The following is a 14,849-nucleotide window of genomic DNA, read 5'->3' as shown; positions in this document are numbered from 1 at the left end:
TCCCCTGGGATCCTGATGCTGTTCGGCGTCTGTCATGCTACAAGTGAGGACAGTTGGGTGAATGTAGCTTGCAATTAGGGACTGTTGCATCATGTCAGGCCAAAGGGTTACGTGATGCGTGACCAACATTTAATCGTGGCATTGATCAGGCAACTTTTTGGAGAACAAAGCAAACTGGCTGACAGGAGTCACTTTGAGGGACACAGTCATTAAAGCAGGAGAAGGACTGTATACTTCCATCGCTGATTCTCTGCCCCGACGTGAATCTGGTCATACGGGGATGTTTAGCATGCCAGCGACACACTGACACTCTGTTAGCAATAAGTGACAGTGGCCCTGAGGATGAGTGGAGCAAGGTGACTTCTGCCCTTTTGCTAATGAGCACCGCTCCTCTGACTCATTCAGCAACATTGACTGATACAAGAGGAGTCGCTCCTGTTGAACGGCGCAGTATTCCCTGGTGATTATCTCAGAAATTCAGCCTATTCACTGTCCTCACTGAATATATCATACAAAAGAGCACATGCGAAGAATGCAACACAATCAAATGCTGCAGATGTAAGTAAGGTCAGAAATGGACTAATGGGTTTTCCAATTAGACAGCTAGAAATGGAAAAAATGCAAAAGTTTCAGAAGCCAGAATAAATTAGACAGCTTTAAAAATTGTGATGAGTTACAAAAGAAGCCGAAAAACAAGTTAATCTCTAAACTTGACCTCTGTGTCAATGATTTGTAATCATCCTTAACACCCTGATGTGCATCTCCCACTCAACACTTTCCGGTTCTGGTCAGGAATGATTAAGAGTTTTCCAAGTTTAATAGACAGATAAAATGTCTGAATGACTCCTCAAATCCCTCTTGAAACATCAGCAGTGCATGACTTCCAGCCCACAAGGGAGACAACAGCACTTCCACCGTGTCTTCAGTGCATCTCTGAAAAGGCCAATTTGACACTTGTCAGAGCACATATTTTGTTTGAAACAATTTCTTTCTGTATCATTTTTCCACCATGGTCCACTGCCATCAAATCAGTTGGCGTCAAGTTGAGTAGCACTTAGTGGCTAAAAGCCCTCTTGTTTTTGATAAAGCATGTGAAGGGTATGCCATAAGGGTGGCTTGCTTTCTTTTTATGAGCCACACTTTTCACACAGACTGATCGGTGCTCATTCACTGCATTAAAAACAGTGCTGTACGTGAAATTATACACATCCTGTCCAGCTCTTATCTGTGGACATTAGAAGCTTTTCCGCCCCAAAATATCTGTCTGGTTGACCAAATTCTACATCATTCTGCAGTGAACCTTTCCCCAGAGGAATTAGTGGCTGTCTGCATTCATTAAGCTCAGTATCAGTCTAATTATGCGCCAATGTGCACCTACAGACTAATTAACGGGAGATCAATAAGGGCCCTGGATGCCCCTCACGTAGGGGCCCCGTGCTCAGCCCCCTCATTATTGGAGCTGCACCGAAGCTTCAAAGAGGATTTCTCAGGCTCCGCCCGAGGGGCTGGATGACACATTCGGCTGCACAGTTTTGGCAAAAGTTGGTGTTTCTGCTCCTTTTTCTCTGTTTGTATGTGTTGTTAGATCTGATTATAAGTATGTGAAAAATGCCACAGGCTGTAGAAGAAGATGACAAGCTATTTAAAGACACTCCACAAGTCATGAGGCCCAGTGGAGATTTAACACGATTGTGAGGTGAAAGACTGGAGGAATCTGCACAAATTTAACTGTTATGCCTCTGCATGGTTCATCTAAATAGTTTCTTGCAGACTCAGATGAGAAAATTGACACCACTCTACTGTCTGTCTGCTAAATTTGAAGCTACATTTGTTAAGTTTGACTTTGCTTAGCACAAAGACTGGAAATGGGAAACCGGTCATCATGGCTCTGACCAAAAACAGTTCACGCTTAGTGGCTTTTCACATCATTTGGTCATTGACAGTCACAAGCAGGCAAAAGCTAACGAGAAGACGAGTACTTACTGTTACTAACTGATGAGTTAGCTTTAACGCTGCAGAGTTGGGCTGGCTGTTTCCCCATTTCCAGTATTTGCGCTAAGGTACGCTAAGCTAACCAGCTACTATCTTCATATTTAGCATACAGACCCAAAAGGTCATTTTCTTCTCTTTCTCACAAAATAATAATAATAATTTCATCATTCTCACAAAGTTGTGAGGCAACTTGGTGCGGGCCCTGGCTGAACAGAGTACAGGGTGTACCGATGATGTCACCGCCATAAGCCCTCACAGTGCTGCTGAATACCAAACTGAGGGATGACCTCTGTAAGTTGCCATGACACCAGGCACTAACCACTTCTGTCTGCTTCCAACATCCAGTATGGGACCCCTGCAGCACACTCACACACTCACACACACACACACACACACAGCATGCACTTGCTTGCGTGATGCATGCGTACCCTCACACACATGCAGACACCCTTAATGTGGTTGGAATGATAGCTCAAGGACTCTCCCCTCCACCTCGTGCTGGTTCCAGGATCCCAGCCAGGTTTTGGGGAGCAGTTGAGCTGCTTCACTCGCATCAGGGTGTGCACAACCGGGGAACCACAGCTGTGTTTCTTGCTCACCTGCACACAAGCGTGCCCACTGTGACCCGGCTCCAGAGAGCTGGGTAATACCTGCCACAGCGAGAGGCCTAAACACAGGATTGCCTTTGGCCCTCTTCTGTCACGTTCTGAAAGATTTGAAATGAATACAAGAGATGCAGCAAAATAAATGCTCCTTTACTCTGCGAAAAAAAAAAAAACATGATGCAGTTTATCTTCTGGCTTGTCCTTCTCAGAGTGTGAGATACCACGCCGAGCAGGCAGTAGTTTAGGAGCAGCAGGTGGCTGTGAGGCATTGCACAGGGCCAAATGGTGTTTCTGTCCCAAAAACAGAAGATCAATAAAGACTCTGACCTTAACTGTCAGCCAACAAAACACTGTTCGCCAGGGGACGCTCATTTCCCTTTCACTGTGAAAACAGGAAATAGTGGATGTAATCTACAAAAGTGCCTAAGCCTGTCAGCTAACAGCTCGGTCATGTGGATATTTGTTTTGCAGGAGCAGCTTAGGGTTAACTTGGACAGTTCATTCAGTCCTCTTTGAGAAATCACGTCACATGAAGCTGATGCCCATGATATTTACCACAGTTATGGATCTATAGACTGCTGTATGTTCAGGGAATGTTGTTAAGCCTCCTATATGCCTTGGTGACACACGTGTGAACCTCAAAAATCCTCCTCAGTCTTTTTCTTTTTTTCTTTTTTTTTCTCCCTGTAGAGCGGCAGACTTCACCCTATGGTGTGATGCAAAGCATACAAAAATAAAGCATGTCATTCTTTGAAGGCAATAATCAGCATGCTGTTCCACAAAATCCCGGGAAAAATGTGCAAAAGAAAAACAACTTCTCTGTCCTCGAGCCAAGCAGGTCAAGGAATTTTATGTAATAATACAACGACTATAAATACCCAAGCAAACTGTCAGCAGCTAATCACGTCACATTTACGCCGGGATGGTGCTGATGAGATTATTTTGTCCTCCTTCTATATCTGACCCTCCGGCGCTCTCACCTCTTCTTTGATGCTAACGGGTCAGCTTTAAGAGGCAGGGGAAAGTTTCAAGCCTCGGGACAGTTTTTGCATCAATGAACGTCGTCCCCCCCACCCCTACCACACACACACACACACACACACACACACAGATACACATTGTGATTCATGGATCACAGTGGCCACCAGTCAGAGGTTATTTAAAGATGAAGATGACAAAAAGCTGAGCGCACAGATGTTCTGACGACTTTTGTAACATTTTGTAACAGTTTGTAGTCTTTTACATAAAGCAAACCACTGATCCTGTCACAGTTATGGGTTTGTCATGAACATGAACGTGCTTTGAACGTGGTTGAAATCTTATTTATCATATTTTTTTTGTGATTTCATTCACACTAAAGATTACATGATGTTTGGCTTTGCTTATGTATTTGGTGTTATAAAACCATTTGTTTTGCACGTTTTCTCTGCGTTGAAGTGATTTCTTTGTGGTGCCATACATACAAACACCTCAGGCCTTTGAGTAAAAGCATAGAGGAAATACTCTCCAGAAGTAATTTTGAGGTAGTATTTTCAGTACATTATACTTTTACTCAGCTGCATTTCAAAGGGAAACATTTTACTTCATACTCATACCTTATACTTATTTTATTCTGCATTAGCTGCACTGTGAACTCAGGTTCAGTTGCACGATGTCCTCCTGCAACTCCAAAACCTCCATTTTTTTAAGGAACTCAGTAAAATAAAAAAGAATCAAAGAATCAACTTGGTAAAGAGGATTGAGCTCCTTCAGCAGAAACCAACAAATAAAAATAAAAAAGTCAAAACCTGCGAGGAGGGTTTTCACATGAAAGCAGTGATATGCTATGGAGAGAACTGTTGCTAAATCTTATCCTTTAAGCACATTTAAGAACTGTGGAGACGCAGAGAGTGTGAGCGCGACTGACTTTGCTCCATGGTCACAGCTCATAGAGAACTTTATCCGGCCTGTGATGTGTATTCTTCCATAACAGAAACACCATGGAAAAGTAATCCTGTTTGGCTGAATTCACCCTGGATCAAAAAGTCAGCAGAAAACCTTCAACACTTGTGGAGACGGTGGCTGACACGGGCAGCCAGACCAGTAGCTAACTAGCAGACTATGTTTAAATTGGGCGATTTTAGACAATATACATTCGCGTCACATAGGACCTTATAGCCTTCTCTAAATCAGGACGGGGACGTTGAGCCACTAATTACGCATTTCCTCCTCACATCTCCAAACACAGCATCACTTGTGACCTTATCTCTGCGCCTGTCAGAGTGTTAGCATTCACATGGCAAGTGTGGCGATGAATATAATTACTGGAGCCCAAAATAATAACACGATGGTCTTTGGGCAACCGGCAGCCACTCAATTGTAATATGCGCCCCCACTCATCCCCCCCTCCTCTTCCTCCTCCTCCTCCCTCTTCATCTCTTCCAAATCAGTGGAGACAAGGACAAAAATAGAGTTATAAGAGTCCTGGATCTATGGGAGAAACACATACAGAATACATTACAGACAAGGAAGGATATTAATACTTAAGTGAATTTAACATCTCATGAAAGCCCTTACAGTAATCATATTATGAAGTTTAGTACAACTTCTAAATGAAACGATGTGCTGCCATTATGAGGGCCAGGATGCAGAAACTCTCAGAGATGAAAACACCAAAGAAGAAGAATATAATTCTCATTTGTTTAAACAACATATGTTGAAAGTCTTCCTTTTCAAAGAGGGTTAGAGAAACTGTCTCACATTATACAACAAAGTTGGGACGCTGTATAAAACAAAAGACAAATAGAAAGTGACAGAACAGTACAAAGACAATATGTTTAGTGACTCACATCACCTTCTTGATTTTTTTGTAACTATTTGTTTATTCTGAATTTGATGCCAGCAATGCATTTCAAACAAGTCAGGGCAGGGCAGCAACAAAGATGGAGGAAGTTGTAGAAAGCTCAGAAAACACCTGTTTGAAATATTCTACAGGTAAACAGGTGACAGTATCACGGCTGGTCAGGGATGAAAGGGGCATCCTCAAAAGGCTCAGTCGATCATAAGTGTTGATGGGCCGAGGTTCTCCGCTTAGTGAAACACACGATTGTATAAAGTATGTTACTGCATGGGCTTAGCAAGACTTCATAAAACTGTTGTCGATAAACACAGTTCCCTTACAAATGAATACATTCTGCTTGTGTTTACATTTTACACAGACTCACAACTTTTTTGCAGGGTTGTGCGAGAGTCAGCAGACCCAAAAGCAGTGTGCCCTTACAAATAATTTTCTAACACGCCTTTCATTTTCAGCACAGGGAAGTAAAACGCGTTGGCATTTCAGCTTTACCCTCTCAAATTTTCAAACTGTTTAAATAAAAAAAAGAAAGAAAGAAACCAGCATATGCACCAGCTGCTCGAACAATTTACACTAAAGGGTGCAAATTGAAAAGGACTGCAACTCAGTGTAGTGGTGTAAATACTGAATTTGAGACTGAAAGGTAATTCTTAACCTTTCAAATAGCAGTTCTCAAACCAGCCTCAGTAGTTCACCCAGTATCTGTTCTAAAGCTTTCATTTGTAACACCTGATCATCAGCACATTTTCTCATCTGCTTTTTCCAAGGTCAAGAACTAACTTTCAACCTCAACACAGACATTAAGTCCCTTAAGTGCTTCTAAAGTTTCAAAATTTGAACCATTGCAATTCCAAGAGAATTGGAGAAATGGTGTGTTGGAAATAAACGTTGCAGAACACGGAGTAAATAACATTTAATTTGATTGTCATGGGAAAAAAAGTTGCGCTAGGCTATAATATCACAACATTGTGAGAAAATTAAAATGCAAAAATTCCTCAAAATACTTTTTTAGTAATTATCACTTTAAATAACATGTTTGACTCTGCAGAATGATGTGTGAGCATACTATGAAACTGGAAGGCTGTTTTCACTTCACAAATCTGAGTTCAAGGTTTGTAAGATGATTTTGTGGCCGTGCAACCAGTTGAAAGGCAGTCGTTGGACATGGAGACTTGAAACTCCTGCCGGCCCTCTTCATATATGCACTGGTAATTTTACTTTTTGGATAATGTTGTTTTTTGTAATTGTTTTACCTACTTACTCCTGCATTCAATTCATATCGAGCACAAAAGGTAAAATGGCGCAATGTTGACATCTTGTGGCGACAAGAGGAACTTCATCAAGCCACTCGCTCTAACCAGCCTCGGTCCCAATGCTCAAAACCTAACCAATCCATCCAGCGAAGGCAGCATGTACTAGCCAATCAGAGGCAGAGCAGGGCGGGTCAATACGTCACATGTATTGCGACCCGGAAGTGATTTGGAGTGTTTCTCTCTTTCGCACGTGGGGAGTAAACGTTTACGGGCACTGACCAACATGGCGACGTGCAGTGTGGAAGAGTTGCTGGCTAAAGCCGAGCAAGAAGAAGCAGAAAAACTTAAAAGCATCTCCGTCCAGAAAGATCTGGACCTGGAGTTTGACATCGGGAACCTGTTAGCTTGTGACAAAAACCGCATCGACTCCCGGGACTTCAGAGAGCAGAAGAAAGAAGACTTCCTGCGGTCGCTGGCTCGTGACAACACGCAACTGCTCGTTAACGAGATCTGGAAGCAGCCCACGGAGAGAGTCGAGGAGTCGATTGTGGTCAAATTACCGGGTCCGGCGACCCCTCTGCCCAGAGAGAAACCACCTCCGAAGCCCAGACCCCCTACAAAATGGGAAGAGTTCGCCAAGCTTAAGGGCATACAGAAGAAGAAGAAGACCAACTTGGTTTGGGATGAAAACGCGAAGGAGTGGAGGAGGCGCTGGGGATACAAGAGGGCCAACGATAACACCAAGGACTGGCTGATTGAGGTGCCCGAGACCTCAGACCCAGGTGAGGACCAGTTCGCCAAACGCCTCAAAGCCAAGAAGGAGAGGGTGGCTAAAAACGAGTTCAACCGGCTGAAGAACATCGCCAGGGCGCAGAAGGTCAAAGTGCCAGGCATGGGACTGACCCCTAAGGCCCAGCAGTCCAAAGACGAGCTGTCCAGAGCTGTGAGCGTGGCCAAAACCTCCACAGCATCCGTTGGGAGGTTCCAGGACCGCCTGCCTAAAGAGAAACCACCAAAAAACACAGGCAAGAAGAGGAAGTTTGAGCCCCTCATCGGCAACTTCTCTAATGAGAAGCAGAAGCAGCTGGAGCTTCTCAACCTCATGGACAGCAAGAAGCCCAAGTTGGACATCACCAAAGCTGTCAATAAACAGATGAGAGAGGAGGACAGGGAGGAGGCTGCGGCTAAACGCAAAAAGGGCGCGGGGAAGAAAGGACGCAAAGGCACCATGGCAGGAAAAGGCAAAGGCAAGGGTGGCAAAGGAAAAGGAGGTAAAGTTGGAGGAGGGAAGAGGAAAGGCAAACCTGGGAAACACTGAGGACTGTAAACCTCCTGGATCCTGCTGCGCCTGTGCCTTGGCATCGACACGGTGGACTTGAATGATATGAATTGAATGAGGTGACTGTGAATTGTTGGGACTGTCCAGGGTTTGTGACTCTTATGCTGTACGTTTAGACGGTCACCAAATCTGTAAATACTCGCCCCAGCATTTATGGAGGCTGTGTGATTAATATGTGTAATATAAAAGACAAAAACTACAGCCCAAACTGAGGAGACTGTGTTTTGTTTTTGTTGTTTTTCTTTTTTTTTTTACCCGTTGTAATTAAATACAGAATGAATTTTAGTCATTCTGAGCACAGTCAGCACTGGTCCCCACACATAGCAGTGATTAAAAAGGTTTAATGAACTGATCTTCAGCAAATAGACCAGACCGACTTGTTGGTCTCTATATCAGATAATGAGAATGAATTCTTTGCTAATAGTGTGAATCGGGACAGCATTTCGGTTACTTTAAATGTTCCAGAAGGTCACTATAGCACATATTCATGTTAACTGGAACATATAAATGGATCTCTTATTTCTAACTTCTAATAGTTTCAGACTGCTGAAATAAAAGCTGTGCTCCAACTAAAAACCCTTCAGTGTGCTATATGTAAATCTGTTATTTCAGTATTTATTTATATAGTACTTTATATTATATAGGACATTTTTTGAAGAATAAGTTGAGAAGATGTTTACAGATAAATTAACCCTGTAGCAGAGTCTGGTTTTTGGCTAATTTGGTAATGAAAGGCCGGACAAAATGAAGGTACTTCATACTACTGGTGCTAAAATCACATAAAGGATGAAGCTCAGGCCCATGAAAGCATCCCAGTAACATGTTATTAATGGAGTGAGGGTGTTGCTGATGCAGTCTAATCTTTCAAAAATGTCAAAGCAAACCTGTGCTGCTTTATTGTTGCAGATTTCATACCCATTTTAAATGTCTGCCTGGCCTTTTCTGCTTGTTTCAAATGCACTGAGGTGCTCGTGTGTTTTCTTCTCCCCTGGAAGTAAACATCAGATCAGTTTTCTAAGAGGCTTAGCTGTGGTTTTTGGTTATGTAAAGGCGTTGCTTTGGCCTTGGTGTCTAGACTTGAGGCATCACACTGAATTAGGAGCAGTGAAAAGAGTTAGAGATAACCAAAAGGAGGTTCACTTTTCCACCTTTTGTACCATTTGTACAAAAAGGTCTTAATAACATTTTCTCTCATTAATGAGAATATCACGCTAATTTGCAGTATTTTGTCACCCGCAGGTGTGTGACTTCATGTGCTACTTGTTTTGAAAAAAGGTCCCTCTTAGAGGATGCGGTCCAGTCAAGTGTAGTGTAGGACGAGTGTAGTTTGGCAGAAAGAAGATAAATTCCCACGTGAAACCCATCCGTGCATTTGCCATCCACTTCCATTATATTTGAGAGAAGCTCATATCTCCAAAACATGGCAAGTCACATCAAAGCAGTTCAGATTAATAAATCGTGCTTAGAAGTAAACATGTGAATTTTTGATTTTGAGATGAACTGTTCCTTTAAAGCCTTCCTGGGCCAGCAGCACAGTTGAGCCTCCTCTGGCTGACGGCCTCCGGTCCGCCTGGCGTCTTCCTGAAATGGAAGGAGAGAAGAGACCAGACAGAGGAGCTACACTGGAGGTTTGGTCGCTCCGACCTCTTCCTCCCATCTGTTGAGCTTTGCGCCGCCCCCATCCCGAGCCCATTCGTCTTTGTCTCTGCTCAGCCAGGCCGCTGCAAATGGGACACAGTCAATAACCACAAATCAATCATGCGCTCTTGACGAGGTGAAATCATGAATTATCATCCGTGCAGCCTCTAAACTTCTCTCTTGCATGCGACCAGATGGTCAAAGAACAATAGGTGCTGGCATGAAGCGGCGGTGGTCAAGCGTGATCTCTGAATGAAGACGGCCTGTAATTATTCTGCTGGGCTAAAAGTAAAATATTGAAAATAGACATCAAATAGACATGCACAAGAAAAGCCCAAATCCAGCGATTTAGCACCTTTCTAACACAAGATTTAATTTCTCCTTCTTGTGTGTGTTGGACTGTGAGGACGTGTCGTTGCTTGTGTCAGACTCCAGTCAGTGCTGCAGTGGATTAGTCAGCTGCACTTATTTAAAGGTGTGAGAGAGGGAGAGAGAGAGGGAGGGAGGGAGGGAGAGCAGGAGCTGTGGTTTCAGTGTGCGACTGTCAGGTCTTCGAGATGCAGCGCATCTACACTCACAGCCATGAGCACTTTGAAGTCTTCACCACTGTCCTTGCTCCACAAGGTGAGTGGAACCAAACCCGCAGTGAAGTGTGGTGTGTGTCATGGCATTTACATTGCTAGTGAGAGTGAGATGGCATATCAGTGCCAGATGATTAATAAATAATGTGGGAGGATCCGCTCATTCGGCGAAGGACGAGGCTGTGGACGCACTTGTGTGCATGTATTTGTGTGAAGAAATTCTTATGCATGTTTGCAGCTGTGAGAAACTATAAAATTAACCTTTTTTGCTGATTCATTTCCACTCTCAATGTTCAACAGGGAGGTATCGATACAGAGCAGAAGCTGAAAAGGCAAGTTCTCCTTCATATAAATATCCATTTAAACACACATTGATGAAAGAAAACAAAATGCACGCCAGGCTGCAGGTTAATTTAGCATCTTGTTGGTCTTAAACTTCAGAAACATTAATCAAAACAGATAATTTACAGTTTTACGTATACTACAGCTGGAGAAGTTTGATGCTGATGTTGTGTAAAGTCAGTCAGTTTCCTGGGTCTCCTTTATGTGTTTAATTTATCTTCCTCACAAACAAACATGAGCTATGTTTAGGAGGAACAGATAATGAAGAGTAGACCCAGTTTTAGGGTTTCTATTTCACTGCACAGCACTTAATCTCTGGCTCTTGACACATAATCCTCTTCATTCACTGAGTGTGACCTGCAGCCTGCACAGAACACACAGGCGGCGACTGCAGCTTCTATCAGTGGAACAACAGGGGATGCAACACACTGTACTTCACTTGACTCCAGCCTTAGAATTTCAATGTGCATCCTGCACATTGAAATAAGGAAACGTCTGGCTGTAACTCTCCCTCTGTCCACTAGATGGTAGTGGTGCACAGCTACAGCCCCCACTGGCCGGACGAGCTGGAGCTGTCTCTGGGTGACGTCATCCTGGTGCTGTCCAAACATGAGCAGGAGAGGTGGTTTGGGCGGCTGCAGGACGGCCAGCGGGGCTACTTCCCCGCCTCCTGCGTGATGGAGCTGAGCCAGGTTGGTTGGCTGCCTGAATGAGCTCAGCAATGCAGCATTACTGGACTGTGTTGTTGCAGCTGCTTAATGTCACGAAGCAGGTTGTACTTTCTGTTCTTTTCTATCCTGCCCGAGCACAGCAGCGTGGGCTTTAAAAGGCCGTGAGACACGCTTTCTCAATCACCTTCTGAGCAATTTGACCCTAATAAATGAATTTTTAAATGTGCACTCCGCCAGTTATACTCGTGAGGTTCAGTTTATTGACACAAAAAGTTCTACCAGCCTGTGAAGACGTTTGTCTGAACTGTCGTCAGATTTAAAATGTATAACCAACAGCCTTCATCACAAACTGGAGTTGTGGCTTTTTAAATAAGTGAGCATTTCGAAGGTATAATGAAAGACGTTATTGAGTTGCATTCTGGGAAGTGCAGTATTCAGTGTTTTTAGAGTTGGACTCAGTCACGTCTTGCCCACAGCTTATTCAGTTTTTACCATTCTTTTACTTTAATCTGACTGTTGTGAGTCTCTGAACTTTGTGGAAGTGTGATCATAAAAGTTAAGCACTCCTTTAAAGCATAAAGAAATACTTTAACAGGACAGCTTACTTTTATGTCCAATTTAAAAGCTTAAAATTTATAAATATATATATAAATATAAAATAATGTTATACAGTGGTTGAGACATTTTCAAATCTCTACTGTCTAAGTAAAACAAAATAAACAAATTAAAGCAAAGTGAAATCAAAGGAATTTGAGCTGTGTGCTGTGCTTTCAGATGAATGCAGCAGTGCCTCATAAAAAAGGTACTGGAGGAAGAGTACAGTTTATTTTAGGACATCTGCAGGACATTTTTAACTCAGGCACACTCCCTGGTTCCTGTTCTCAGGTGAGTCTTCCTCCAAAAGCCCTGCGAAGGAGTTTGTCTCTGAGGAACTCGGCCTGTGCCAACGATTCAGGTCTACGCAGCAGACATGGAAAGTAAGCATACAACTCATCCAGCAGCCATATTGACAAATACACACATCCCCCTCAACAAGTGCACATCACGCACGCACCCAGCAGCTGTTCTGTCACCGAACCCCCGCACATCCCCCGTCCCCCCAAATCCCATCCCAGTGCTCTCCGCCCAGCAGCGCCCCTGAACAGGTGGCCCCTCTCGTCCCTCATTAGTTGACAAAGCACACTGATTACTAACCCCTCCACAAACACACACATACATGCAGGCATGCACACATACACACACACACACACACACATGTGTCAGTCCCCTCTCACTGCACTGCATCTCATTAGGACCAAAGAGGAGCAGGAGGGAAAGGAGAGACTTTGTAGTTTTCCTTCTAAAGGCGTAAGAGGATATATTTGACAGCTCAGTTGAACAGCTGAACTTGAACATAGTAAACATAACACACCCCGACACACAAAACAATCTTTCATCAAATGATGCTGCAAATGATTCATGTTGCAGCCAAGGTTGCTTGATGGGGCACCTTATGTCTCTTGCAGTTTATTTGACAGTAGGAGGCATTTATTTTTTGACAGCCTGCCACTGAACTTTGCACACACACACACACACACACACACACACACACACACACACACACCACACAGAGCCCTCTGTGCAGCTCCATGCCTGTCTTGTCAGCTCGCGGTGGAATTTGGGTCATGAGGAATAAACAGCGCCTTTGTGTTTGTTATTTCCTCTTTGTCCCCCAGTGGACACATTCTGCAGGCGCTCAGAAGGGGGAGCAGAGGAGGAGGAGGAGGAGGAGGAGGAGGGGGAATAGGACTGGATGGGGGCCAGGGCGAAAACAAGGGCCCCTTCCTGGTGCGGAGGCCCCAGATCCCTGTGCCTCAGCCCGTGGCCTCCCAGCCTCAGACACAGAGATCCCCAGGCCTGCTCCACAGGATCTTGTCCAAGTGCCGGAAAAAGAGTGAATGCCAGGGAGCCACCAACGGGGCCTTCGAGGACGACTAAGAGGCCCCCTCTCTTTGTCCTGGGTGGCTGAGCTGAGTTCACTTTGCTGGGGCTGCCCTGGGGGAGTATGTGGGTGAATGGAGGAGACTTGAAAAGACAGATCTTGAATATCCTGGTGCGGGCAGGTACTCGTTGTCATATCAGGTGTTCTTGACCTGCCTGCATTGCTTTAGGCAAACAGGTTGAATCAGTGATGTCACAGAAGGGGTTTTGCCCATTGCATGTGATGCACTATGCCTGATGTGACATCACTGATGGGGGCGTGGTCACCCGTGCAACACACCTTAAAGTTTGAATGTGCAGAAAGCTGTGCAGCTGCTGTTTCCTGCACTGTTTTTCAGCATGGTGAGATCAAATGCCAGGCTTATGCTTTGGAAAATATATACTTACAGTCACAGCAATCATAGGTGTAACAGAGGGCAGCAGCATAGGAATTAGTGGGAGTTAATGAAGCAACAACTTATTGCTTCATTCATCAAATGTAGCCTTTTTTTTCTACAGAAGAGAAATGTTATTTCCTCTGTCTGTGTGCATTATGTTCCATCATGCATTGTCTTCATCTGCTCATGTGAATCTGTTTATATGCGTATAGCTGGCTGCTTAATATGCAATTATTGTAATGATTATAAAACCAGTAGACCCTTGTGGGCTAACGTCTCTTTATTTCAGTGGAAACATGCCTCAGTATGTTACCTCATACTTCAGCTCCTTTGAACACATCGGGCCTCACTCCTATTTAACATCACTGGAGGGAGAAAAAAAAAGTCTCTGAAGCAAAGGAAGTGTGATTGAGGCCTGCTGAAAGCCTCGCCAAAGGACTAGGGATTGTGCTTGTTGCCCCGGCAACTCTAAAGCAGCTCTCAGATGTCGCACGTAGTCCTCTTCTTCTGTGGTGCCTCCCAGCATGTCTCCGTAGCTGGGGTCTCTATAGGGTGGGCTGTAGATTACCTCCTTCCACAGGGGACACAAAAAAACCAAACCTAATCCTAACCTTGGCCTTGACCTCCGTAGGGAAACACACTCCTCCTCCTCCTCCTCCTCCGTCCCCACGGTTTGATATTCACTGTTGTATAATCCTTTGTAATGAAGGCTGTAGGAGGCAGTCACTCTGGGGCCAGTGTTTGGGCGGCATGTCTTGTACTGGAAGGGTGTAAATGTTACAAAGACAGACAAACTCCGCTGGTCGTCAGAGCAAAGTCTGATTCATGAGGAGAATATCTGAGTGGGCCCTTACTGCCTACTGTTCATCTTGAGCTTGTGACTCTTACTTTTGAGGAGCTGCAGAGAATATTGCACGCTAATATTCAAATTTTGACCTTTAAACAAGGTGGCACTGACGACTCAATGACGGGAATGCAATATGTGTGCTTCTCTTATTGCACAATGTGGGCATGAATGGTGCAGAAGGAGACATGTCAGCAGCTGCTTTTTTCACCTGGCAGTGTAAGCGTTGGCTTAGCGCTCACTCATAGGCGGTTGTAAGTAATTAATTCAAATGCAGATAAGGTCGCACAGTCCGCAGATACAATTTACTTTCATACTTAAAACAAGGCAGCTCCCTAGTCAGGAGGGAGCATGACTTACCGCACATCGTGCTGACACACACCAGTGGAAA

At 44.3% G+C, this 14,849-nt stretch overlaps 2 protein-coding genes across 2 annotated transcripts; both read left to right on the top strand.

The window, feature by feature from the left end:
* Positions 1-6,901: 6,901 nt before the first annotated feature.
* Positions 6,902-8,237, top strand: rrs1 (ribosome biogenesis regulator 1 homolog). Its single transcript, XM_046371894.1, has one exon. The coding sequence runs from the start codon at positions 6,970-6,972 to the stop codon at positions 8,002-8,004; it is 1,035 nt and encodes a 344-aa protein (XP_046227850.1). The 5' UTR covers positions 6,902-6,969; the 3' UTR covers positions 8,005-8,237.
* Positions 8,238-10,193: 1,956 nt separating this feature from the next.
* LOC124049826 lies at positions 10,194-13,871 on the top strand. Its single transcript, XM_046371895.1, has 5 exons — positions 10,194-10,287; positions 10,545-10,576; positions 11,111-11,278; positions 12,143-12,234; positions 12,973-13,871. Exons 1-5 carry the CDS (start codon positions 10,221-10,223, stop codon positions 13,232-13,234), a joined length of 621 nt encoding a protein of 206 aa, XP_046227851.1. The 5' UTR covers positions 10,194-10,220; the 3' UTR covers positions 13,235-13,871.
* The last annotated feature ends 978 nt before the right edge of the window (positions 13,872-14,849 follow it).

The sequence above is a fragment of the Scatophagus argus genome, chromosome 18 (assembly GCF_020382885.2).
Source record: "Scatophagus argus isolate fScaArg1 chromosome 18, fScaArg1.pri, whole genome shotgun sequence".
NCBI classification, from domain to species: domain Eukaryota; kingdom Metazoa; phylum Chordata; class Actinopteri; family Scatophagidae; genus Scatophagus; species Scatophagus argus.
The sequence above is the reverse complement of the archived record's forward strand: the minus strand, read 5'-3'. Positions and strand labels throughout refer to the sequence as shown.